This window comes from Anser anser (assembly GCF_964211835.1).
Source record: "Anser anser genome assembly, chromosome: 22".
In the NCBI taxonomy this organism is placed as follows: Eukaryota; Metazoa; Chordata; class Aves; order Anseriformes; family Anatidae; genus Anser; species Anser anser.
In genome coordinates, this window is record NC_139743.1 from 2,191,142 (window position 1) to 2,215,423 (window position 24,282).

General features: G+C 51.8%; 2 protein-coding genes across 8 annotated transcripts in view; one reads left to right on the forward strand and one right to left on the reverse strand.

Annotated features, from left to right (window-relative positions):
- Positions 1-927: 927 nt before the first annotated feature.
- Positions 928-14,910, forward strand: CXCR5 (C-X-C motif chemokine receptor 5). Its single transcript, XM_083808333.1, has 2 exons — positions 928-2,140; positions 7,965-14,910. Exons 1-2 carry the CDS (start codon positions 2,102-2,104, stop codon positions 9,039-9,041), a joined length of 1,116 nt encoding a protein of 371 aa, XP_083664459.1. The 5' UTR covers positions 928-2,101; the 3' UTR covers positions 9,042-14,910.
- Positions 14,911-17,216: 2,306 nt separating this feature from the next.
- Positions 17,217-24,282, reverse strand: part of BCL9L (BCL9 like) — an 88,360-nt gene continuing 81,294 nt past the window's right edge. For all 7 annotated transcript variants that reach the window (XM_083808328.1, XM_083808324.1, XM_083808327.1 and 4 more), the window contains 4 exons: positions 23,924-24,008; positions 21,128-23,510; positions 19,996-20,262; positions 17,217-18,555 (listed from right to left, as the gene is read on the reverse strand). In XM_083808328.1, the coding sequence (XP_083664454.1) occupies positions 17,396-18,555; positions 19,996-20,262; positions 21,128-23,510; positions 23,924-24,008 (3,895 nt within the window). In that variant the 3' untranslated portion in view covers positions 17,217-17,395. The remainder of the gene's footprint in view (positions 18,556-19,995; positions 20,263-21,127; positions 23,511-23,923; positions 24,009-24,282) is intronic.

Below are 24,282 nucleotides of genomic sequence, written 5' to 3' on the forward strand. Positions count from 1 at the left end.
TGCTGATGGTCAGAAGCTCTTGCGGGCGGAGCTAGTCCCAAGCACACATTGCCATGGGGAGCACCACCCTCTTTGCTAGTCCTTAGAGGAAGTCAGTGATGCAGAGTGCTCCACCGTCCAGTTCTTGCTCAATGAAAACATCCTTCGTCACCTTCCCATCTGCCAGGCACCACGGGTAAAGCAGGCTTGCTCTGGTGGGCCCCACTCAGTCTGTACCCCCCACACCAGGCACCGGATGAGCACCCAGCGGCCTCCCTCCAGCATTGCTGATCTCTGTCCTCTCCCCAGAGAGGGAAGGGGTGCCCCAGTGAGCAGGTGCACAGAGAATGTCCTCAGGGGTGTCCTGGTTCCAGTTAGGACAGAGTTAAGTAGCTCATAGTAGCTGGTAGGGTGCTATGTTTTGGATTAGGATGAGAAGAGCGCTGATAACATGCTGATGTTTTAATTGTTGCAGAGCAGTGTTTACACCAGGCCAAGGACTTTTCGGCTTCTTGCTCTGTCCTGCCAGCGAGCAGGCTGGGGGTGCAGCAGGAGCTGGGAGGGGACAGACCCAGGACAGCTGACCCAAACTGGCCAAAGGGGTATTCCATACCATCTGACGTCATGCTAAACAATATATAGGGGTGGCTGGCCGGGGTGGGGGGGCCGGCTGCTCGGGAATAGGCTGGGCATCGGTCAGCGGGTGGTGAGCAATTGCATTGTGCATCACTTGTTTTCTTACACATTATTATTGTTAATACTATTACCATTATCACTATTATTATTATTATTGTTATTATTATTTTCCTGTCTTAATAAACCGTCTTTATCTCAACTCACAGGCTTCACTTTCCCGTTTCTCTCCCCCCATCCCAGAGAGGGAGGGGGGAGGGTGAGCGAACGGCTGTGTGGTGTTTAGCTGCCAGCCGGGTTAAACCACAACAGGGGCTAGGGAGGGCAGGAGGGAGGGGTGACAGTGATGTCCTTGTGCAGCAGGTCCCTCCTCAGCATTCCTGGTCAAGCCAGGAGCACCAGGCTACTGCTAAGAAGCACTAAAAGCAGATAAAATCCAGTGGTGCTCACCAGACTAACACCTTCCTCACTGGTGCAACTCCTGCCAGCCTTCTTGCTGATACAGAGGCTCTGGTGCAGTTGTGCCCACCCTCCTCAAACCTCAAAAAGAAAAAAATCTCTGCCAAAATACCAGCTGCAATATCACTCTCTCCTGCTGACCCCGACTGGAAATTGTACACTGTGAATCCACTGCTACAGCAGCAGCAGGACAGAACGCTCTTTCCCCCAAACATGGAAAAATCTTGATTTCCCATCTTCTTTATATGCAAGATGAACACTGTGGGAAGCTGTCTAGCAATGGGTTCTTCTATGCATTGCACAGATGTATTGGGTTTATGTGACTGGGTAAAAACCACCACAACAGCAGAGCACCCTCTTCTACTGCAGCACTGGAGCAGCCTCTGGTAATTAATGTCCTTCCCCAGCAGCCACTGAGGCAGCACTTTCCATCAAAAACAGATGCATGCCAAACTGAGCACAGGTGAGGGATGAAACAGCGGGAGGAGGAGAGAGAACAGCCAAAGGGCACTGAGGCTGAAGTGGCGAGGAGGACCCAGAGGCAGAGGGCAATGGTTGTACAGATCAGCACAGTGCATTTCCTCAGATGTCTGCAAAGTCTCACATAGCTGCAGAGGAGCACCTAGATCTGGGGAGATTTTGGGTAAGGTTTTCCCTCAGCACAGAGCTTTCTAAACCCTTTCTGATTGCCCTGGACTAGGACATCAGCAGTCAAGAGCCCTGGAGGTTGGCAGGATGAAATTAACAGACCTCCTGGATCTTTTTGTTACAGGCCAAAGGAAGGTAGATTTTTCAAACTTCACTCAAAAAAAAAATCAACTTACAACAAAAACCTTAAGAAAAAAATGATAGAGCAAGATGCCAATCTTTACATCAAATAGGTCACTCTTTGCTTGGAGCTCATTTGCCTTGCAAATACTCTATTGTTACATGCTGGGTCCCTCCCTACTCACTTAAATGACTAACTCCACCCCAAAAAAGAACTTTTGCTGAAATTGCTGGAGGAGAGGCAGATCCTGCCCCTGAAACCATGGGGCCTGTCAGCTACTCATCAGAGACCTATGACTTGGTGAGTTGGGCCTGGCTTTGCTTGTTTGAGAGGACAACTGGGGAGAGCAGGTAAAGCTGGGGTGGGCTGAAAGACCTGGTTTCGATGTCACCGTCTTCTAACCCCTCCCATGAGGAGTGAGAGGGCCCGAGCAATAACTTTCGCCAGCGCAATCAGACCTTGCATCCCTTAATTCTGGACTTGAGAGATGAGGGGACTGCAAGAGACACCACTGCATTTGTGGGGAGCTGGTGCAATGTCACTGCAGCCACTGCAGTCCAGGGGCGCAAGATGTTCCCATGCAGAAAGCTGCATGATGAGTGGTGGCAACTTTGAGCTGAGGTGTTCTGGTGGGCATTGAGCCCCAGCACTGCCCTCTCATGGGCACCCAAACCCCAGCTCCTGTCAGAAGGGCCAGAACCTTGCCTGGAGAGCCTGGCCAACGCACCTCTGCCCCACGCTGCCCACCAGTCCAAGAGTTCCCTGCTGGGATGCCACAGCAGAACCCGCTCTGCCCCTTGCTGCCCCACTCTTGGCACAGCCATTCTCGGTGACACAATGTGGGTGAAAAGCACGCGTTCAGAGTCCGTCGCGTTTTGCACCAACCTTCAGTGGTATAAATGACTGTGCGTAGTGTGCAAAGCTCTAGAACTCTCCTCTAGTGTCTTTAATAGGAATAACAAAGCAAGCCCCAGTGCTCGCTCTCCACATGTGAAAAACCTTCATATGACTATATACTCCTACCCCTGCTTGCCTTCTCCATGAACAGGCTGCCTGAGTCTGCTGTGAAGGGAATACATAGTATATTTACAAGTGGGGAATTTTAAAGCATAGACGATAAATTGCAAATACTTCTTCTGTCTGGGAGTGATGACACCGTACATTTAGCCCTGTAATTTTCTGCTCTAAGCTTGCAAATGAAATACAGCAGCTGTACCTTTTAGAGCATATTGTGCTATCCAAGGGGGTGTCCACAGCAGTGCTATCATTAGCCAGGTTTTCAAATGTTGCAGCTCAGAATTTCTGTTTTCATACAAAGGCTCTCTGCGGCAGACCTCAGTTTTTGTTTATTTTCTGTTCCAGAGAGAAATGCTGGATTTAATTTTTACCATTTTTTCTCTCTCTCCTTTTTCCTATACATTAGGGAAGAGAGAGAAGACTGGGAGTGGGACAGGCACTTCCAACCCTCCTTATTTTTTTTCAGTTCATCCAGTCTAAAAACCCATTGCAAATAGTGCTCGTGTCCCTTACAAGTTTTTGCAGAAGGCACTTCTCTGTGACCTCTGCTGAAGTTCGGTGGCAGCACTAAAGCCTGCTAAGAGGTTAGAACTAAACTCCCTTTGTCATCGCTTTGTTGGTTCATTCCTTCATCTGAACTCTCCCTTGGACTCTCTCCTATGATCAGAAAACCATCCACATCCAAGCGTGCTGTCTGTCAATCTGCACCGTGTCACTGACTACAAGTAAGCAGCTGCTGGTGGCAAAGTGTGTAGTTTTCTAAGGCAGGCAAATTAAACAGCACTGGGATTTGTTCTTTGGATACAAAACTTTCTAGAACCTTAGCTTAGCAATTTTACCTCTGTTGTGAACTATTGTAAGTTACAGAGGAGACCCCAGACAAGAGGAGAAACTCAGCTAACTTTGGGACTAAGTGTGAACAGTCCCATGCCACAGCAGAAACAGTTTTATATCTTTTCTCAGAATTCACGTGGTTGGGAGTTTGTGACATGCGTTTCCTAGGAGCTTCTCAGGTTTCTTGTCCTCCCTGGAACTGACCACAGATCACACACGAGCAGTGTCACATATGGTCTGGGGATGCCATATATTGGTGAGCTTAGTGCTTGCATCAACATGTCCAGAGAGATTTGCAAAAAAAAGGCCTCAACACTGTTCTAGCAAAGCAGTGACACAAAACCGCATTAACAAGAAAGGACCGGTTGACTGATAGAGCAAATGCAGAATGAAAACAATTGGAACATTTGCACTGAAAGGGCATTTATCTAAGTATTTGCCCAGCAAGTACAGCAATGGCTTCACCTAATCTTTGCTACCCTATGGGACCAATTATCTGTGTAATCTTGTGGAAAAGTAACATAACCAAAATTATAGTCCCAAGTCTCAACAGCAAGAAAATTTTGCCCACTTAACCTTCCTGAGCTGCAAACTAGAGAAAGAAAAAAAAAGTTGAAGAAAGACCACTGAGATTGCCATGAGGTCTCCTAAGGTGCTGAAGGCCAATTCTTGTTGTGATGAGGCCAACATGGCTCAAGAGGCAAAAAAGGCACCTGCATTACAGGAACATGGCATTTACTTATACGTTAGTTTCCCTAGTTCAACCACCAGAGAGCTTATGAGCAGAAATTCTATCACAGTAGCTTGCTGAGCTGCACACTGACATGAGCAATTTCTATTTTATGGCTATGGGAATGAAACATGCTTCTCCTGGCCCTGGATGGGCTAGAAGGGAATGACTCACTTGGAAAATCCCTAATAGCGTACAGACTGCTGCTCTTCTACAGGCAAATGGTTTCATTGTTGGCAGTTGTGGGGAACTGAGAAAAGCAGCTGACATGCAGAGGAGACCTGCGTAACTTTGAGATATGGGTTAGAGGAGAAAGATTCCTAAGCAAATAGAGTGCAGGATCATGCCTCCCCCTGCCATGGCCCCAGGTGTGCACTTTATTGCTTAGTTACAGAAAAACTCACCGCTTTACTGTCACATTCCCCCTGCAGTATACACACATTGCTCGGGTTTTATTGTATTGCAGGAGAGCTGTGCAAAGGTTGCCCACATGCAGCCCATTCACTTATCCCATCCCAGATCAGGCAGCCACCCGCTTCCAGTCTGGAAACGGAAATCACAGCAGAGTCCCCAAAAGCCCTGGCTTGTCATTCAGTGCATCTCCTACAGCTCTGGTCCCTGCCCTTCCCATCTCAGCCTGGACTCTGACTTTTCATCCTTTTCTATTCATCTTCAACTCATCTCTGTCCGCTCCCACCCACACTCACTGCTCGGAGATGCACATGAGAGGACGCCTGAGACACAGCTCTGTGCACACTTCCTCTGCCCGCAGTGAGTGGCTTACAGTAAGAGCCCTACCTGCCACCTTATCTGCAATCAGATGGTGGCTGATAGTGGCCTCTGCACCTCCGGCTCCAACTGTAAGGTGATGCTGGAAACTGTTCTGCGGCCAAAGCCGTTCAACACCACACACGCCACCCACCTGTAGTCGTTGGCAGTGCTGGTGTGGTTCCAGGCAGTGCTCCAGCCAGCGGACCCAGCCGCTTCCCCTCATTTCCTTTTTCCCTTTAAAACTAGAACTGTTCAACCTCTCCCCAGCTAAGTTATTCACATTCCCTTTGGGGTTTTCCAGCGAGGTCACCATGGAATCCAGAGCAGCCCCGTTTGGTCATTGTGCCAAATTGCAAAGGTTCTTCATTTGGTTTTCTTTCTTAGGAGGCTGGGAATGGACCTGGAAGGCAGTGGGCAGCATGCTGTCTGCACCCACAGTGCCACAGCTGGCCTCACACTCAACAGGGGCCACTCAAACAAGAGTGTTCCCCCTGCCCCAAAGCCAGCAACCATGCATCTGCAGCATCACTGAGAAAGTCCCCTGGCGGTGCCCTGCTTTAGATTTAAGGATCTTGCCCCAGCCAATGCATTGCTGCATTTCTGTGTGCCAGTCACTCCTGACACAGAGTCCAGGTATGAAATAGCTAGGTATGAAAGCCATAAAGAAAACAAACTGGGAAGGATTTTTAAAGGCTTTTGTCTTCAGTAGCAATCTTCAGTCTCATACCATAAACCAGAAAAATAATTGTTCTTTGGAATATGAACATAGCTTGCCCAAGGCTGCAGTCCCACTGTTACATTAGGGGAAGACAGTTTTGTACGTGTGAGGTTTTGGGCAGGGAAGATGACTACTAGCCCCCGAGGGAGCTAGCTCTCAACCCCTTCGGGAGGAAGCGCTGCAGTGTCGCATCACAGCACAGAAGCAGCATGGGGGGCACGGAGCTGGCAGGGAAGGGGACCCTTGAAAGACCCAGAGTCCCTTGGGTCAGACCAAAGTCTGCCTGGCTCGGCACTCATTCTCTGCAGTAGCCAAAGGTAGAGGCCTGGGTAAGAGCTGGGCAAACTGATTTTACACTTTCCCCAAGGGCTTGCTTGCCCTCCTACCATCCCCTGCTTGAGGACCATGCAAGCCAGCTGCCTTTTGCATGTGTTCAGTAATGCTCTTTAGACATCTGCTCCTTCAATGCACCCAAGCTCCCCTTAAAGCCATGTAAGTGGTTTCAGCAACGTAGCAGTTCGAGTTGAGCACTGCCACATCAGCTCTTTACCCCCAAACAGTTGCTTGCAGAGGCACACAGCACATCAGAAGAGGAAGGTTTTAACAGAGAAGAAACATAATCACCCTTTCCAGCTCGGTATAACGCAGGAGTTGAGAATATTTGCAGTCACTTGGCTTAGGAGCACATGCAGGGGAAGGGGAGGAGTGGACAAAAAAAAAAAAAAGCTCTAAAGCTGTTTAAAGCAGGGCCAGTATTTTTAGCTGGGAACTTTGGCTGATGAGGGAAGGAGCAGCAGGTGCAAACAGCTACAGCTGGCAGTGAAAGGTATGAAAGCAGCGAGCAGGGACTTCCGCTGTGGTTGACACTGAAGTCTCAGTGTTGGTCTCCAGAGAGGGTGTGGGTGGGGGAGTACACAACTACTGCTGCGGGGCTCTTCCCGTTTTGTCACTGATTTCTGAGCTTGCCACAAGCCTCCCAGGCTGCTCTTTTTCTGTGACAGTCTACATCTGAGCCCTTTGCTTTTGTTAGCACCTAACTCCTGCCAAAGCGCCTGAAGACAGAGGGTGCCCACCATCTGCAGTAGCTCTGCCACACTTTCCTTACCAGGTATCAGCCGAGGGTCTGAGTGGCATTTTTCAGATTCCCTTTCTGGCTTTGACTGCAATTAATTCAGAACCACAAGGTTTACCAACAGACCAGATTTCTCTTTCCAGAACAATCACTGTAGCTGTGGCACCCCACTGCCTCAGATGCATTCACTCCTCACACCTGCCCTAGAACTTTCTCTGAGTGCATGTTAAGCAATTCCAACCTTGGCTGCTGCTGTCCCACCTCGCCTTGCTCAGTGGACACTGCCCCAGGTGGCTCCAAGGTCTCCAAGCAACTGCTCAGAGCATGGCTGCGGTCAGAAACAAGTAAATCAGCAGGTGCAATGGGGCAAGCAGCAGAGCACACAGGAGGCTGTCCTGAATCCTTGTGCTAGAGCTGCTCAGCTGCGCTCAAGAAGTGGAGGTATCAGGAGGGCAAGAAAAATGAGTACTGAAACCTCCCTCCTATCAGGAAAGGGCAGAAGGGAATGGGATCAGTACATACAACTCGAGGTACAATGTGCTCTGCGGTGAATCTCACCACCTTTGTACCTGACAGCAGGCAGGCCAGGGACAGGCTATGCCACAAAGAGCTAGGAAAAAAAAAAAATCAGGAAAGCTGACAGACACACGTTGTGTGTTGTGAAAAAGCAAATGCCACCAGCAGGTAGCTCAGCAAAAAACTGAAGATGAAAGTGGTCCTCTGTCTGGACACCAGAACACCCCCAAAAACACTCGTTAAGGATTACAGAGCACGCAGCCCCTCACAGTCAGGGGTCAGGACAGCCTCTCCCCTCGCTGCTGCCTCTCATGGGACCCCAGCCACCACACTGCGGCCAGGTCCCACCTCCTCCTGCCGCAGCACACAGGGGTGCTCTGCCCCAGGCCTGTCAGGTGCAGCTGCGTGACAGCATTCTTCTGTTCAGAAACTGCCTTCCTGTAACCAGATTCTCTCTGTTCCCCAGAGCCAGGCGGAGCTGAGTGGTTACTACGAGGCTGAGAACACAACCCCTTCTTTGGAGGGCTACTTTTGCTTCAATCCAGCCTCATCTGTGGTTGGCAACCAGAGAGACCCCTTCAGAAAGGTCTTCATGCCCCTCATCTATCTGCTTATGTTTGTGCTGGGAACTGTGGGCAATGCCCTGGTCCTGGTCATTTTAGAGAGGTTCAAGCGGTCTCGCACAACCACGGAAAACTTCCTCTTCCACCTCACCCTGGCCAACCTGGCACTGCTGCTCACCTTCCCCTTCAGTGTGGTTGAGAGCTTGGCCGGGTGGGTATTTGGGACTTTCCTCTGCAAGATCCTCAGTGCTGTCCACAAGATCAATTTCTACTGCAGTAGCATGCTGCTGGGGTGCATTGCGGTAGACCGCTACCTGGCCATCGTTTACGCAATCCACACCTACCGCAAACGCAGAGCTCGCTCCATCCACCTCACCTGCATGGCAGTCTGGCTCTGTTCCTTGCTCTTGACCTTACCCGATCTCATCTTCATGGAAGTCTGGACAGATGAGAGCAACCGCAGCATTTGCTATTTTCCAGAGATTGGGATTCATGGCAACAACGCGTGGCTGGCAACCCGTTTCCTGTACCACACCGTGGGTTTCTTTGTGCCCCTTCTGGTCATGTGTTATTGCTACATGGCCATCGTCCGGACTCTGTGTCAGTCCCAACGCCTGCAGAGGCAAAAAGCTGTCCGCGTAGCCATCCTGGTCACAGGTGTGTTCCTGCTCTGCTGGAGCCCATACCACATCGTCATCTTTCTGAACACACTTACCAAGCTAGAAGCCTTCACCAAGAACTGCCTCCTGGAAGACCAGCTGGACACAGCCATCATGGTGACAGAGGCCATCGGCTTCACACACTGCTGCCTCAACCCCATCCTCTATGCCTTCATTGGGGTCAAGTTCCGTAACGACTTCTTCCGTATCCTGCAGGAGCTTGGCTGTATAAGCCAGGAGACCCTACAGGAGATCCTGGAGGTGACCAGGAAGGGCAGCGGAATCGAGTCTGACAACACCACCTCTATCTCCACTTTCTAACTCAGAAAGGCTGCTGCAGGGCAGAAGTGACCTGTGGTGTGCCTGTTCGGTGGCACACGTGCTGTGGCCTCAGTCCTAAGTTTCACAAGTGTCCCCACCATTCTCTTTACTCCTCAGAAAACAGATCTAATAGCCACCTAACACCCAAATCCCACCCGATACCTTCCCTGGATCCTTCTGGTTCACATACATTCAGAAATCTGTCTGGCAGCTGTTGGCAAATGCCTGATGGTCACACTGACAGGGCTGGATGAACGCAGGCAGGTTGAACCTGATATCACCACATCTCCCTCAAAACAATTGACTGCAGGTGTCCTGTGCACACAGCCAGACACAGGACTGGGTTGCCGGGGGGGTAGGAAAAAAAGCACAGCCAAGTAAAGGTGGAGCCATGTCAGTGAGCAAGCACTGAGGACAAAGATGAAACAAGTTCCCATTTCACCTGCTCAGGTCACTAGACATGCCCAAAGGAAGCAGTGGGACTCAATCACCACGGCAGATAAAGTCAGAGATGCAAGCAGGACCAGCAGGGGACACAGAACTCATCCCAGGAACACAGACACACAGTGCCAGTCTCTGGCTGGAATATCATTCCTCCTGCTGTATGACATCCTGCAGCCCAGTCACAGCACACTGATCTTCCCAGCTCAGCTCATGCCAGGAGGCTGGGTTGTGGACTCAGACTTGACTGCCGCAGATGCCTTTCCTGACACCAGCCAAATCCTTTGCTGTTCACTTGATCTGTTGCACTGCTGTTCATAGAATCATTTAGGTTGAAAAAGACCTCAAACGTCATCAAATCCAACTGTTAACCTAACACTGCTAGTCATAGCTCCAGTGAGCAACCAGCTGAAGTAAAGGCCTGACTGTTCAAAAGCTTTCTTTTAAGGAAGGTGACTGTCTGAACAGATGGCTTCAGTCTTGTGACTGGGCACAGAGAAGATGAACCACATCTTTAGGAGGCTGAAGGTGTCACTTTTTTTTTTGCAACTGATTATACAGTGCTTTGTGGGTTCTGAAAGGAGGAGACCCATTACCTCAGAGTCAGGTAGAACATGGAAGGAAGAGCTAATTTGCATTATTTCTGTTTGGTTTTAGCGGGCCAAATGGGAACATGGCATTTTGCTTAGCGCTGTGCTTTCAGATATTCTTGCTCTACCTGCATGCATGGAGCCTTTAGATGTTGAGTGCATCAAGGTTTACACAGAAAAAACCTGAGCATTGATTTTGCCTTGAACCATGAGTGTCCAGCAACTGCCTGGATCAGGGCTTCTCAGTAACAAGTCGGTCCAAAACAAGAGTGGCAGCTCATTATTACACCACAAGCTAGCATGTAGGGCAGCCCTAACAGACTTGTGCAGCCTGCTGTTTCCTAGTGGGCCTCGTCACAGTAACGTGTCAGCACACACACAGCATTGCTTCGTTACATTTCTCTTATTAGCTAAACATTGCTTTGGCCTAAACTGAATGATAGTCACACACACAAACTGTCACACGGGAACGACCCTAACCACAAGCACAAGTTAAAAATCTGCTGTACCACTCACCTCACTGTTTATGCAAAGTTGGAACAATGGCAGTTCTACTGCTGCAGTGGGGATTTTGTGCTAAAATCCCTTCTGAAGTTCAATCCACTATCAAAAAGCTCAGTTACAACCTAACCTCACCACAACCAAGGGCCACGCTGCAAAGAGCAATAATTAAGGAATGGGTCACTTTAGACTAGTCTGGCTCAGGCAGAGATCTGAATAAGTTGTCTTCAGATTCTGACATGACAAGAAAACTCCCCAAATGTAAGGCCTTTATAGAAAGAACAGTCTGCCATTTCCTGCAGCGCTGCATCTTTGAAGCTGAAACCTTCAGGTGATGGTGACTGTGGCTGTCCAAGCACGAACAGCAGAGGAAGAGCTGCTCTTTGAAGCCTTCCCTTGCTACCTCTACAGTTGTACCAGTGAACGAACCCATGCAGATGTGTTGTAAACACCTCCCTAGCCCCAGTCTATGGGAACTATGTCCTTACAAAAACATTACTGAGGAATTGAACAGTCAGAGTGTAAATCCTTACAGCATTCACAGAGTAAAAGGAAAATCTACACACAAAATATGGGTGAACAAATTACGCATCTATTGTTACTATGGTGTTTAGCACTGGCATGTCAGTAAACTTTTTTAAAGTTTACAAGAGCTGTAACAAACAAATAAAGTACTATCTCTTCCCACATACGGTGCTTGTAAGCAGTTGCCTGCATTTGTGTCACTTTGAGAAGGGAAATGCACCTGCAAATGGAGTATGTTGATGGCACGTTCCTGCCATGCGTCCCTCTTTGCGCAGGGACCCGAGAGCTCACAGAGAGCAAAGGCTCTGTTGTGCTCAGAGACCATCAAGCCCCGCGTTTAGCTCGTTGTTACAGACTGCCCCAGCAGCTGCTGCCCTGAGGGGAGAACCACCCCTGGGGCTAGTGTTTGGCCAGGCTGGGAGCTGGCAGACCACGAGGGTGGACTTTGCTCCTGCAGCAACCTGCACGTTGGCTTGGAGGGCCTAGGAGCCAGATACAGACAGACAGAGCTGGGGGAGGGAGAGCCCAGAGCGACCTCTGCCATTGCAGGGCTCTCCCCAGCCACTTTCCATCCCTACTGCATCAGGCCAGCTGTTGTTTCAGTTGCCCTGCTTCCTCTCATGATTACAGCTGAGCTGGGTATGCAGCAAGAGGCCCACATCTGTGGCTGTGCTGGAAATGAGAAAGAGATGAGACTGCCTTAATTCCCATCGGCAAGTTCGGATACTGCCCTGTGGGTCTCACCTCTGTCCTCAGCTGGGCCCTAAGGACTCACTCAGTCTTCTGAATGGCAACATGAAGCAGCAAGAGGAACTCTCCTTCACCACCCAGGAAGCTGGGCTTTCCACTCCCCAGGGCCCAGCCCAGCCCCACAGAGTGACGCAGAAAGGCACCGCTCCTGGCGCGTGCCGGAGAGGGACAGTGCCAAGCACTGCGGCATGGCTCCCGCAGGGAGGTGACGTCCACATCACCACAGCATACCCAGCCCTGTGTGACCCCAGCCCTGGGCACCGCTCCGCAACAGAAGCTGGAGCAGACAGCCCACAAGCAGCCCTGGTGCTCACCAAAGGGGCCACGGAGCAGCTCCCAGGGCAACATGCTGCTCCCTCTTTCCTATGGGGTGACTGAGCTGCCCAGGAACTGTAGCTTGGTTGTTTTAGTTAGCAGAGATCCCGCTGCGCACAGCGGCCATGAGGCTGTGGCAGGCAGTGAAGCACACACCAACAGGCGTGAGGCAGGGAACGCATGAGTGACCGCGTGCCTGGGAGCACTGCAGAGCAGGGGCTCTCCCCACACCCTTGCACAGCTCCAATACCCCCACCCACTGCAACTCACAGAGTTTCATTTTCCTTATCAAGACAACAACCTACCGCCTTCCCCCAATCTCTCAGTGGGAAACAAATGCTCAAGCACTTCAGCGTCCACACTGCTGACTTCTGCATCTTCCTCATCGTGGCTCTGGACATGCATCGCCCCCACCACCCAGACCCGCGCACTTGGTTCTTGGCAGCGTCTGCTACCCCAGCTCTGCACGCAGGCAGCAGCGCAGCCCCTGCCTCAGCTCCAAGCAGTCTCCATGAGCCCCACGGCACAGGCCCCACACACTGCTGTAATCCCAGCCTGCTCTGTTTGCTCCGGTTCTCCCCCAAAGGACGCAGCAGCTACGGCACACACAGGTTTTGCCATGCTACGCATGGCATGCTCAGCACCAGAGGGAACCGTGTGGCTCCAGACGCTAGCAGACAGCAGGGGCAGCCAGTCCTAACCCTAGGTCACCTCTCCACCCTGCAGTCCTGTCAAGACCTTGAGTTATCTCATGCCCAGCCCTGGGCATGCCCACCTACCTGGGAGGTGTCCCGTTGCACCTCATCCTGCCTAGGAGGTCCCCAGTCCCAGCCAGCAGCAGAGGCTGGTTGCTGTCTGCTGCAGGAAAGGCACAGCCTCAAGGCAGCATCCACACCAAGCGCAGGTGTCCCAGGTCCTCCAGGAGCTCACAGACATCTCATGGAGACCAGGAGCTTCTCTTCAGAGGCGCACAGCTGCTGCCTCAGTGGCAGGAGACAGGACCGACAGCGATGGGAACAGTGCTCGCAGCTCAGCTTGGTACTGGACCCCTCACCCTTGCCCATCCCTGCCTGGCACTAGAGGCTGGGAGCAGCCACCAGGCCAGGATCCACAGCTAGGACAAAGGGACCAGCAGCAAGCAAGAGAAGAAAATGAGGCTGCTTCTCCTGCGGCTGTTGATTACTTGCAGCAGTTAAAGAACCGCCTCAAGCCACGGAAGCTAGAGGATGGGCTAGCACGAGGATGGGACAGAACAGCAGCACAGCCTGGACTTACACAGCAAAATCCACAACACGTTAAGGAAGCACGCCAAGCTACATGGTCACGTCTCGCTCAGTCCTGAGGGAGGGAGGCATCACACAAGCAGCTCACGAGGTCCAGATCATTCACTTAGCACAGACTGAACAACTGACCCTGCTGAGAGCAGGGGCTGACCTAGATTTCACAAGATGACTTCAACTGCAGTGAAGTCTCAGCATGTATTAGGCACAGACAACTTTCACATCCCAGAAGAGCTCGTCTCCTCGTCTCCTCTCAAACAGAGTAGCTAACTGACAGAAAAGTATTTATATTGGGTCCAGCTGGGCTCCCTTATCAGCACCAACCTGCCACAGGTGACATTAGCCGAGCTCCTCCAGGCACCACCATGCTGTGCACACCTGCTTGCAACCCTGCAGAACTTCACACAGACCATCGAAGACAGGCACAAGGTCAGGTTTTGAAATTTGTCTTTTTAATAAAAAGGCACCTATAAAACAGGTCAATACATTACAGGCAGCACAGATACCCAAAAACAAGCCTAAAAATTGTTTCAAATAAAAACCAATAAGATGTCTTCACATATTGTATTTATATATTTATATTTATATATATATTTATATAATGGTACAAAATGACTGGGGAAGTTTCTCCATGGGATGACAGAGAACAGGTCAGTCACCATTACCTCAATGTGAAAGCTAATTCCAGGTGTGTGATTATTTGATGTACTGAAAGATGCTGTTTCCCAACGTTTACTTTTCAGAGCCAGAAAAACATTGCAAAGTCATGGCTAAAACATGGGCAAACCTTTTACTGTGATTAGGTGGAGTCAGTACACAGAACTCAAGCTGAGAAGCCGAGCAATAAACTACAAGACACAAGACTAGACACAGCTCATGGCAGCAGGTAAACTCTGCCCAGGTCTAACAAGGACTCGCTGTTACTTAGCTTCCAGAGAAGCTCCTGCCATAAGTGCTGATCTCGGGCACAGCTGGGAGCGGTGCCCAGGCAGAAGGTGCTGTGCAGCACCTCATCTCCCTGTGGTTCACCCATCACAGCAGTCAGGGTAGGGCTGGCTGGCTTCACGGCAGGGGGATTTTGAGGAAGAGCCCTGACCGCTGCTCTGAAATCCACAGCTCACAGCTGAAATAATGCCAGGATTTCCCTTTTGTATACAGGCCTGCTGAGTTGAAAGGGTTTGCTTCCTAGTAATTTATCACCGAAGGACAGGACTTCCTCCTGCCATCAGGCTGCCCGCGCCCACGTGCAGGCAGCGGTGGCTTCTCCAGTGCTGCGGAGCAGCGCGCTGCGGGCTCGGGCTGACACAGGGACAACGTGCTGCTGACAGAGTGACGATGGGGAGCCCTAGGCAACTTCTGAGTTGGGCTAGGTGGAGGGGACAACAGGGAAGGTACTGACAGGCAGAGATCTTAACTGGACCGAAATAACAGCTGTCTACAGACAAACAAAAAAGCTTTTTTTTTTTTTTTTAATAAAAAATATTATGGCTTTAAACTAACCAAGACTAGCTGGTGGGTGATGAGCAAGGTTCAGGGATGGCACTGGTATTTGGATGTTTACAAGAAAATACCAGCAGCCAACACCCCAAAGTGCAGCCAAGGGAAGCCACAGCCTTTCAGGCTAGTCAAGCTAAGAAAAAGCTGCATCTGCTCGAGCCACATCCTCCCAGATGAAACACACAGTCTGAAAGGATGGAGAATCCAAGCAGCTACAATGTCAGGTCCAAAGCACACTTACTTAGCCCGGGTTGAAGACCATTCCTCTTTGCCCTAACTGCCAAGGCAGGGACGAGCACTTTCCAGGATTGTTCCTGTTTTGCCACTTTTGAAAACGATGCTCAGTCAGATCATAAACAACACAAAGCAGGAGACCAGAGTGAAGTTCTTTCTCAAATCCAGACCCACACTTACAACCTAGTACTGCACTCTACAAATACCCCAATGCTTCAAGGTATTCCTGATTAGACTTTGTGGCTAAATCTTATTACAGATCCAATCAACGCAGACACCGGATTGACATTTCACCACCTGCCAGTCTTTTCTAACAGCTTGCAACACAATAAAAAGCTTTGCCAATCCCTCTCTACTTGACAACCTCCCCTTCTGAAAGCCTTCTCCTCCCTGTGGTTTCAAGTAGGGAAAGGTGAGCGCTGTTACAAGAGAGGTAGTATGCTAAGTCTGGCTTTGCAGAGATAATCCTCCAGCTGGTGTTCATGTGGCAATCAAGTGCCCTGAGTTCACAGTGGGATACCCATAGGGTACACCATGCTGGAACGTGGTCCCTGCAGAGATCCAGAGATCCTGTGTGTACAGAAGTGCATGTGCTTAATCCCACAGTCCCTTCAGTGGACAGACACAGGAAAAAACACTGGTGCCATGTGCAGGAAGACCTTACGGAATGGAGGATGGGAGGGCGAAGCACATCCAGAAAAGCCTGAGTTGTTCAAATGGCTTCCGTCAGCCTAGGAATAAGAACCTCAACCTCTTATATCAGAAACACAGAGCAGCCCGTGGACAGCTCGTGACACACAACAGCCACACAGCTGACACCATACAAGACAACTCTGATTCTGAGATGTAGTATTGCATGCAGGGACAGCTCATCTTCAACAGCTGGCCCTCTACAGTGCAGTATGTCAGGGCTGCAACAGGTAGCTCGGGGCAAGATGGAACAAAGACTGCCTATGAAAGCCCAGATGAAGACAGGCAAGTGTGATGAGGAAGGAAGACCTGGGAGACCATTCAACAGCAGAGGTAGAGGGGACACGTTGTGATCATGGAGGACAATGGGTGGGTAAAGGACTGGTGCAGGAAGGCTGTAAAAGGGCAGGGCTCCCAGCTGGCCTCTCCCGGAAGCACAAGAAGAAACCATCCAGCTCACCTCGCACCTATCCGTATGCCACCCTGCCCACAGGACACACCACAAGAAGAGACTAGAGATGGCACAGCTGGATGAGACCTTCGGGCCCAGCATGTTATTATCTGCAGAGCCTGGATCCCTGCTGCTTCTCTGGCCAGCCAGCTGGCATTCTCCCTTTCACAGCCAAAGCAGCTTCACCATGGAGCAGTGACAGCTGGATCCTAAGAAGCTATGGCCTCTGCCTGGCCAGATGAGCGCTGCTCCAGTGACTGGGGCCACAGTTCTGACCTCCCCAGTGGTCCTCAGTCATTGGTTGTGTTCTTGTGCTCAGCACAGACTCCACAGGGGCCTAAGATCTGCATGAAACCGTACACCCTGCACATGCAAACTGTTCAAATCCATGAATAACACAGGTTTGACAAAGAGTCACTCTATAATGGAATCTCTCAATGCCCTGTGCACCCTGGGGGATCCTCCTGCCTCCCCCAAGGAGAGCTTTCAATCCTTGTACACTGTTGCCTTTAGCATGTTTTTTGTTCTTTTTTTAAAACATGTTTTCAGGCTTCTATTAAAACACAGAAATACAGAACAATTAAAAACCAGCACAAGTTTTGCCTTTCTCAGCGACCTATTTACAGCTAGTTCCAAAAACCCTCTTGCGCATTTTGGTTGCTTAAAAGGAAAAATAAAAAGGAAAAAGGAAAAAAAGGAGAGAGAAGGAAAAAAAAAAGAAAGAAAGAAAAACACTTGAAGGAGGAAAATGATAAATGAAAACTTTACAAACTGCCACAGGGCCTGGAAGTCCCTGGACAACACACAGGGTTCAAAATTAACAGCCCCACTCCCACTCCCAGTCCCTCCACCCTCCCCTTTCCCCTCAAAAAAGGGAGGAAAACAAAAGAAAAAAAAAAAGAACAATTCACATCAAGTTTACTGCACATGTGGTTTTCTGTAGAGAGGCAAATCCGATATGAAAAGCATCCCACTTGGTGTCCTCCACTGGCATTGGCCCCAACCCGCCCCCGACGAAAGGTTTAAAAACGTTTGTACAATCAGGCATGGCCCCTCCCTGTCCCAGTGCACCAGCCATGCTTAGAAAGGCAGGTTTGCCATGTTCCCTGGCCCGGGGATGTAACTCATTTGGCTGTCCAGGGAGACACTTCTCTGCCTCATCTGGTGCGTGACCATTAGGTTCTGCTGCGGCGGGGGCCCCATGAGCGAGCCCTGAGGTGACATCATGTGTCCCGTCTGGGCATACATCTCCCCTGACACAGACATGCTCCTCTGCTTGGCCTGCATCAGCATGAAATTCTGCTGGGCCATCAGGCTCTGCTGCGGAGACATCATGCCCTGGTGCATGCTGTTGCCCATCATGCCCTGCTGGGGCGGTATGCCTGTCCTGCCCAGCATGGGCACTTGTCCGGGATGGCACATGGGCATGCCGAGTCCCCGCTGCACGCCTTGCTGCCCTGGAAGGCTGGGAGCATTCATACCTGGCCGCACAGGGGGCTGATCAGCCATCATGTTCTGCAGGTTCATGAGGTGGAGGTTGGAAGGCTGTGATTTGGGTGCTTGGCTGTCACTTTTGGGGAAATACTGCAAGGTGCTGCTTGGCTTCTCTGACGGGATGATCCTGGAGAGGTCGAACTCAGGGATGCCGGTGGGCGTGGGGCGGATGACCTCACTGAGCTCGGGGTCATTCAGCACCGATGCCACCCCAGGGAGCACGGCAGGGTAGGTCTCACCAATCCGAGGAGGGATGTTCTTGCCCATTATGTGCTGCTGAGGGGGCATCTGGCCGGGCTGCTGGGCAGGAAGGTCGTCAGGTGGCAATGGCATTCCTGGGGGGTAATGCTGCTGCATGCCAGGGCCACCTGCCCCACCAGGGACCATGGGCATGCCTCCTGCAGGAGACTGCATGGCATTGTGGGGCTGCTGCATGCGGGGGAACACGAGCTGGTTGGAAGGAATCATCTGCGAACTGTTTGGCACAGGGCCGCACTGCTGGTTCAGCGAGTCCTGGGGCCCTGGGGGCAGCATCATGGGGTTCGGGGGGGGTACGCTTGCCCCTGGTGCGCTTGGGTGCATAGGAATGTTGGAGCCCAGTGGGTTTGGGGAGGACATCATGGAGGTAGGGGGTGGTTCATGGGAGAGAGGCTGCTGACCAGGCAGGTTCATTCCCATGGGGCTCTGAGAGGATCCAGGTCCCACGGAGTTTAAGTGCAGTTGATTTGTCTGATTCCCTGTCACACCTAAGGAGAAGAAAATGAGAAGAGAGTTAACTCTGCCCACAGACCTCTCGGGGCTGCAAAATCCACACCCTATGTGAGTTTGCTTTGCTTTCCTGCTCCAAAAGCCCCGAGCTCCAAGTAAGGGGATGCAAGAAGAATGCAAAGCATCAATGTCAGAAAGAAGTGCTCCAAAATCCAGCTCCCTAAGCCCACGAACAGCAGAGAACTATTTCAATTTCGGCCACTGCAATGCTGTCAGCCAGGACTTTGCCACCACAAGAAGCTCCTGCCGGAGAGACAGGTGATATGTCAAGGCCTGTCTGGGAGCAGCTTGGTTTCAGGGATGTTAACAAAACACCAGGGATGTTAACAGAACACACAGGTGCAATTCATGTGGATTTGTAGTTCTTATGGCCCGCTAATTTTATAGTCCCAGATGGCTCGGCATGTTGAAACAGCTCTATGGGGACACCATGATCTCAGCAGGGCACTCAGCTGCCTGGAAGGCATCGAAGAGTGACCCTTCACCACTGCCTGCCTGCAGGGCTAGCCCTCCAGCAAGCTCCTGTGACCACACACTGCTGGGTGGCAAGGCGGAGCAAGACAAGTGTTGGCAGCCCAACACAAGTGCTATCCAGGATGGAGGAATGTGTTCATCAATACAGCAGAGCAAACAGGGTTTGCAGAGGGGTTCAGTTTCAGAGGCAGCAAATGCATTTGCATGCCTGCGGTCAAACTAAGTAACTTCTTAGCAAAGAGTCAACAAGTTGATTTTTCATTTTGAAAACCACCAAAAATATTTATCAGACAGCTTTAAACTCCAACATCAAGTGGTACAGTCTGCTGGAATTCCCCTTCCCTTTCATGCTGGTCACCAAATGACGAAAGACAACCATTTGTCTAGCTGTCCTCATCAGTGCCACCAGCTAGTGAAGCATGTCTGGCTGTTGCTTACTGAAATCACAACTGTGCTACGACATAGCCTTGCTCATGCAGGCACCTGGCTCCACTCACAACCACCAGACTCCCAAGCCTGGGTCTGAGTGTCCTTGTCTCGCTGCAGAAGAGTACAAGGGTTCCAAGCAGCAGACCTCTGCCTGGAAGTCTTGGGCCTGAGACGTATCCAGGTGCAGTGAAAATCCAGGGCCAATATAGCCACACTGAGTGAAGATCATTCCAAAAGCTTCCAGAGCTCATGGAAGAAGAGTGCCTCAAATGCCAGACTGGGTTGTGCCCTTCCAGGCTCCAAACCCAAGCCAAAAGCTGATGGACAGCCTGGGCAGAGAAGTGAGACAACTGTTGCAAGCGAGGGCAAATTTAGGCTAAGAAGGAAGTTGGTGAGGGAACACAACTTGCTATTGCCTGCTTCAACTGTACAACTGCTCTCTTCCAGTTCATCAGACCTGTGGACAGCAACAAGACAGTCCCATCCCTCTAAAGCCCAGCCCTGCAGATACATACCTGACATGCTTCCCGGTGGAAGCATAGGCCTGTCTGGCAGCAGCTCATCATCAGAGGTGGCGATGGTTTTGATGGCATTGTGGTAAAGAGGTGTGGAGCTGGGCATAGCATACTTGGACATCTGAGACATCATCAGAGAAAGGGGGTTCTGGGAGGGGGATGGATCTGGAGAGGAAGTAAAAGGCATATTGGGATTCATGGTGCTAGAGGCTGGTTGGTTACTGGCTGGTGCCGAAGAACTGCTCCTGGGCCCAGAAGGGAGAGAACCTGCAAGCAAGAAAGAGACAGGTCAGTACTGCCCACATGCTGTAGCTTGCTCCTGTCAGATAGCAACCCTATCTCCTCCTTACAATGGCAGCCATCAGAGAAGGCTGCAGGACAGCTGGCAAGGCCTGGAGTCCTCCAGACTCAGAGGAGGCTCATGCTCCAGAACTGTAATGGACTTCCACTTCAAATTGCCTGACTTCCCAACTCAAACAGAGCATGAGCTGCTGCTGAATAAAAAGTTGTTCCATTTGCCCTTCCATCTACTCAAAAAGGCCCTATCTGGACACCTGCGGGAAAAAAATCTACATAAAAAGTAGGGGCAGACATAGACACGAACGTCTTCCCACTCCTGTGAGAGCATGCCTGCGGTCATGAAAGAAACACCATGGGGAGAAACAGCCTAGCAAAAGGGTGGCAAAATGCAAAGACATGACAAAAATACAGTCCTTGAGTCATTCCAATGCAGGGCATCACTCCCATGGCATCTACCCCAACTCCTGCATGTAGCATCTCTCCAGGCTTGCGACTGTCACCTCTGCTGTCAGGACAGAAACCACCCTGCTGTGCCAGTAGGCAGTGGCTGTAAACACCCTCTAGGCTGCCTGCAACAAGCAGCCTCGTGAGCAGAGCAGGAAGGAGAGCAGGAGCATGTGCTTCACAGCGTACAGGGAGCATGAGACTAGAGCTGGCAATGTGATCGCAGCCTGTCTGAGCACGCTGGATTTGTGGGATGGAAACCACAGGAGCAGAAGGTGACCAGTGCTGACCGTAAGGAGCCTTTGATCACAGAGTGCTTGTTCCAGGATTCGGGATGTCCACACACTCGCCAAAACCATGCACGCTCCCACACAAGATAGCAACGTACCCTGATCCAGTCCTGCCATGGAAGCGGAGGAGTTCATGCTGAGTGTCTGCTTGCTCTGGTTGACTCCTGGGCTGGGCATTGTGGCTTTGGGAGATGGCACCCAACCAGGGGAAGGAACAGCCATAGAAGGGGACTTCAGGCGGCTTGGTGAGCCAGTCGGGGACCGGACGTTAAGTGAGGAGCTCATCACCTGGGGGGACTTAAGGGGTCCAGACTGGTTAGAAGGTGGCATGCTGACCATCTGTGAGGGCGTTTGTGGGGACTTGAGGTTGGCAGAAGGGGAAGTGACCAGTGGTGAGTGCACTTGGCTGAGGGTGGGGGACTTGAGGTGACCCATGCTGGGGGAATTCATCTGGCTGATGTTGATGGTGAGGTCAGAGGGCCGGCGGCCCAGCCCCCGGGAAGGTGCTGGATGCATGTTGGCCAAGTTGCCCCCTTGTGCAGGAGTAGGATTGGTGGCTGGAGGCAGAGGGATGTGGCTGAGTCTGGTGGTGCCGCTGATGCTCCCAACAGGCATGGTGCCCTGCTCAGGGCTGAACATGTCTGAGGTGCTGCCCATCTCCTGGGGCATGTTGGGGTACGGTCCTTGCCCGCTTGAGAAGCCTTGTTGTCCTTGGCTGGGGAACTGGGAGGGAATCACCATTTTCTGCGCCCCCCCCAGCATAGCATTGCCATTGCCATTCTGAGCCCTCACCCTGGCCAGCTCCTCTGGGCTCATACCCTGGTGGGCCATCATGTCAGGGCCCCTCATCTTCTGTGACATCATCATCTGCTGCTGGGGGGTCATCTGGACATTGAGGTTCATGTTCATGTTCATGTTGACATTCATGTTCATGTTGAGGTTGCCAGGGCCCATGGGTGCATCCATGTCCCGAAGGCCTGACTGGCTCATAGGGGGGCTCAGCATCCCCCGAGTGCCTGCAAAATCCATTCCCATTGGGGCACTGCTCAGGGTATCCCCTGTTATCTGCCCAGCAAACATGGATTGATCCATCTGCCTGTGAGCTTGTATCATCCTCTCCATCTCCATACCCTGGCTCATGGAGTTGCTGGACATCCCCATGGGCCTCTGCATTGCGACTGGGCGTTTCTCCATCAGCTGGTGCCTCAGGATCTCCTCCCTGGCACGGGGATTCATGAACCTTTCAGGGTCCCCTTGCCCTGATGGGTACGGCAGGGAGCCTTGTGGAAAGTTCCCAGGGCCTCCCATAGGAGGCAGATCATCGCTCCATCCCATGCCAGGCCTGACTGGCCTCTGCATAGCATTCATGGGCCCAAGAGCATCCAAGGACATGTTCTGCATCCCTCCAAAGCCAGAGACTCTCTGCATTTGATTTCCAGGGAATCGTGGCCCTGGGAAAGGTGGCCCTCCCCTTAGCTGCATAGGGTCCTGCACGTCTATAGGTCCCCGCAGCTGGCTGCCCATCCCTGCTGGCCACTGCTCTCCAGGCTTGCTGTGGTAAGGTGGTGGAGGCCCACGCATCATCATGCTGCCCATAGACTGTGGAATCATGATCTCCTGCATGGGCCGTCCATGGATGCTGATCTGCTCCTCTTTCCGGCGCTTCTCCTCATAGTACTCTTCCTGCAGCTTCCTCCAGGCCACTTGCTCTGGTGTCAGGCTGTCCTGGTTCAGCCGCTGCATCATCATGTTCATCTGCTGCCCCATATCAGTGCCTGGATGGTGGGGTACCTCATGCTCCAGGCTGGGGCCACCAAGGCTCTGGGTCTGGGAAATCATGGACTGCAGAGGCTCTTCGTACTTCTTCATGCTGGCAGGGGCTACGGGTGGCTGGGCAGGGGCAGCCTGTGGCTGAGGGGCAGTCCCACCCTCACCTGTGGTTTGGCTGGACTTCATGAATGGCTCAGCCTCCCCACTGCGCAGCAGCAGGCGCTCAATGTCCCGCAGGGTCTGCAGAGAGCGCTCTCGGTGCTCCAGCTGCTCCTTAGAGAGCCCCTCTGAGTTCATAGGGTTTCTGGGGCCCAGGCCTGCCTGCCCGTTCCCCTGCATCCCTGAGCCTGGGCCCTCACCGAGGAGGCTGGAGCTGGATGTAGCAGAGTCCACTTGCCCCGGCTGCATGGTGTTGGCAGATGCAGTGGGCGTATTTGGGTGGTTATTTCCGGGCTGGTTGCTGGCACTGTTGTTTCCCAGAGAGTTGGGAGTCAGATCTCTCCGGACATCTTCACTTGTCCCTTCCTGGGGCAGGGTGCTGGGTGCAGGCAAAGCTGTTTGACTGATGGACTGAGGTGGAGGAGGAGGCTGTGGTGGGGGAGGCTGTGGCTGACTAGCTTGAGGTGCTGGTGGCTGGGTCTGTGGAGTGTTGGCAGCAGGAGGGTTAATCGGAGGCTGCTCAGCAACCCCCAGCACTTTATGAGCTGGTGCCTGATAAAGAAAAGGGAAGCCAAAGTGAGCAGGAAAAAACTGTGTATGGTCTTCCCCATACCCTAAAGGAGACTACCCTGTCCCAGAAACACGCCACATGGCTGCTCTGCCTTCATTCCTCGTGGGGAAGAAGCAGGCCCTATCACATGTTCTAGAACTCCACAGTTATGTATTCTGCCAACATGGCTGCAGGGCCACATGTCATGCCCCATCCCAAACTCTTCACAGCTTACAGCAACCAGGACTCACTCTGAAGAGGTTTCAGAGAAAAGCAGCTTCCCACACCACTGAAAGGGAATTCTGATGCCCCCCTTCCTTCACAGATGAGTCAGGAGCTGGGAGAAATGGCCATATCAGAAGGGAAGGGTCAGCAGCACATGCCAACAGGAGCGTTTGGTCCATAGTTGGTATACCTGGTCTAACTTTGCCCGCGGGACGTTTTGCTGATGATAGGCCAGAATGGAGTCAGCTCGGCCCTGCAAGACAGCTTCCGCAGCTCTGGGGAGAGAGAACCAACCACCCAAGATCAGACATTGTGCCCCATCCCAGGCCCCTGGTGCCACCTCCTCTCTTCAGTCCTATGGGTACAGGGAATTCTTAGGAGGCAAATGAGTAGGGAGGATATGCTCAGAGTCCTCCCACCTGTCCTGCACAGGCCACGGTGAGGTTCTCTAACTGAAGACCACTTGCCTTGGAATTTCCCTCTTCCCACGTTCTGTGCTGGGCCCTCTGCTCTGCTTTGTGCCTGTTGCTCCACACTGCCTTAAGGGTG